General features: G+C 38.2%; 1 protein-coding gene across 1 annotated transcript; it reads left to right on the top strand.

Annotated features, from left to right (window-relative positions):
* The first annotated feature begins 1030 nt into the window (after positions 1-1030).
* TCEAL9 (transcription elongation factor A like 9) lies at positions 1031-1336 on the top strand. Its single transcript, XM_049766647.1, is given in 3 exon segments — positions 1031-1049; positions 1052-1280; positions 1282-1336. Coding segments are annotated over 3 exon segments (303 nt in total).
* Positions 1337-3009: the final 1673 nt, after the last annotated feature.

Genomic DNA, 3009 nt, shown 5'->3' with positions numbered 1-3009 from the left:
CCATATGGTCCCCTGAGCCTGCCAAGAGTGATTTCTGAGCATAGACCCAGGAGTAACCCCTGAGCACTGCCAGGTGTGACCCCAAAATAAAAAAGAATAGTAAAATATTAAAAATAAAGTAAAATACTGCATTGAAAAAGTTCACTCCTGTTCAAGGTTTTTTCTTTGATCCCTCTTCACTGACCTATTGCCAAACCCACTTCCTAGTTCAACAACTAAAAACTAAATTGCAGAGAAAATGGAGAAGAGGCGATGAATGGGGATTTGTAATTCTGACAGCTGAGGACAGGAAGACACAATTTTGAAAGAAGTAGAAAAGCTCTGTAGTTTCAGGAGAAAGATGCAGCCCATTCTCATTTAATCAAAGATAGACAAATAACAATTTACCTTCTGGATGGGAACCAATGCAAAAGACTGACAGGGCCAAAGGGAATTTGAAGGGAAAAGGCCATTAATGTAGGGCTTTGGGTGGGAGTCAAAATTGGAGACCTGAGCTCACTGGTGACATAGAGCCCACATGATCAGGAGTTGACTTGTGCAGAAGTGCTGCTAAATCCTGGCCTTATTTCGTTCAGTGTACCAGAGTTTTTCAGCAATGTGGGTGGTGGCGGTTCCTGGGACCTGGTAAAGGAGTCAACTCATTTCAACTCTACAGGTTAGTGTCAAAAAAAAATCACAACCTGCTGACTATAAAGTGAGGGAAGGCATAGGGCAGGGGATCGAGGTCAAGTCCACGTTTACAATTCCCACCACTAGGTCTGCAGGGCCCTTAAGAAAGGAACGAGTAAAGTAGTTCCAGAGAAAGAATAGAGAGACTTGTGTGCTTGTTTAAAAAAAATAACTATCCTCTTGTCAGTCACCCTGGGTTGCTCTTCCCCAATATTTATATACCCGGAGTCCCTCTCCTCAGTTTTAGAGTTTAGAATTAAACTGGTTTTCCTGCTTCCCATCTGTGTGCACCCCCCCCAAAAAAAAAAAACAGAAAAAAAAGAAAGAAGATGACAAGATGGAAAGGAAAGATAAATATAAGATGAAACCTTGTCAAATTATTGAAAACCAGAAAGTGAGAGTGAACCAAAACTTGAAGAAGAGGCAAAGTCTGAGGAAAAGCCAGAGAAGGAGAAAGAACCAGAGGAAGGAAATGCAGAAAGAACTTTTAAAGAAAGGCCAATTCAACCTCTCCGGGAATTTAAAGAAGCTATACACAACAGACATCAAAGCAATGAAGATGTGTTTAGGAAAGTGAATGAATCAGATGAGATAAAGAGAGTAAGGAAGAAACATAGTGATGCATTGGAAAGTTAATCAAAACCATCCATATCTCCATTTAATGTAATAAGCCTTATTTTCTTTATATTAGCTTTGCTATATTGCTCTTCTTGATTTTTATTTTCTGGATCTGGCTTTTTACATTTTCTAATTTCAACTTGTTCCTAATAAGGGTTTCTTGCCTTGCTTGTTCAATATATTTTTATATGAGATCTTATTTGTACAAAAAGAGGTTACTGACAGGATATAACATGTAAAAGGTGACTACTATGTGAATGTCATATTTTTGAAAAGGAAGAGTACAAGTATTTTACTTATGTGCACAAAAACCGTGATGATTGAAGGATAGATAATTGTAGGCTTATGAGTGATTGTTAAAACTGCTTATTATAATTCTTCATTCCTATAATGTATATGCATTATTTTAGTAATAAAACATATCAATAAATAATCAATGGTACTTATTAGCTTATTCTAATTGTACTGGGGCACTTAAAATTAACTGACAGAAACTTTATTTGTTTTATTTTAAAACAATAGTGAATATGTGCCTAAACACACTTCAGCGTGTTCATTGGGAAATGTTTTATGCGGAAGGAGTTAAAGCTAAGCTTTATAGTTCTGATAACACTAGAAAATGTGTTGCTAGGGTGACCTTATCATACAAAGTGTTGATGGCTGAGAATCAATATTTACCTATTCAAAAGCAATCTGCTTTACCAAGAGAGGTATTGAATATTATTAAAGATTTGGATTTGAACACATAGGAAACATTGATTCAATGACTATTCAGGAAATTTCCTTAATATTATCCAAGGCACTTTTGAGTCATATACAGATTTTGTAGGGAGACTACAGGATGTGCTCAAATTACAAGTGAAAGACCTTAATATGAGAAAATTTCTTGAAAAGAACTTGGCTTATCACAATGCTAATGATAAATGTAAGGTGATTTTGCTGCCTCTGATTGATAAATCTAACATTAATGATTTCCTCGTGGCTTGTCAGAATTTGCCAGATATGACCCATCCGCAACCTTCACAAACCCTGTACAGGCTATCGGGCTATCACTGTGACAATATGTGCTACAGCCTATCCCCAGAGAGGACAATACACATTCAGGAAGCCTGGGAATTGTCCTAAGTGCGGGAAGGGCTGGCACTGGGCTAGGGATTACCTCTCTTCTGGGAATTGTTTTAACAATTACCAAAGGAAGTGGCAAAGAAACTGATCCCATTGTGGAAAGCCATGTCACTTCAAAAGAAATTGCCTATTCCTTTTTAAGTTCTGCTCCCAGGGGCTTAGATCCCTGATGCAGGAAAACTGAAGCAGGGGACAGTCCCAGTCCTCTCCAAATCAGGGACACCCTTTATCAATGATAATGCTTCCTGGCTCAGCACAAGGAAATTCTGTACCATAAAAAATCTTAACCCGGCGACCTCCGATAGAGGAGCTCTGGAAATTTTGTGTCCAGAGACATTACCATTACTCCAGGCCAATGCCCTTATATATTAAAAACAGGTCTAATGGGTGCTATACCCCCGAATATAGTTGGATTGATATTAGGGAGCAGCAGTTTGAATATCAAAGGGGATTACAGTTATCACTCGGATTATTGGTTCAGATTCAAGGGAAGAAATAATTGTAGTGATTATTGTACTGACAACTTGGACTTTTAGGAAAGGGGAAGGGATTGCACAATTGCTCCTCCTTCCACTTGTCATTCCAGGAAAATCAGAT

The sequence above is a fragment of the Suncus etruscus genome, chromosome X (assembly GCF_024139225.1).
Source record: "Suncus etruscus isolate mSunEtr1 chromosome X, mSunEtr1.pri.cur, whole genome shotgun sequence".
Classification (NCBI taxonomy): Eukaryota; Metazoa; Chordata; class Mammalia; order Eulipotyphla; family Soricidae; genus Suncus; species Suncus etruscus.
Note: the sequence above shows the minus strand (reverse complement) of the source record. Positions and strands in the feature narration are given on the sequence as shown.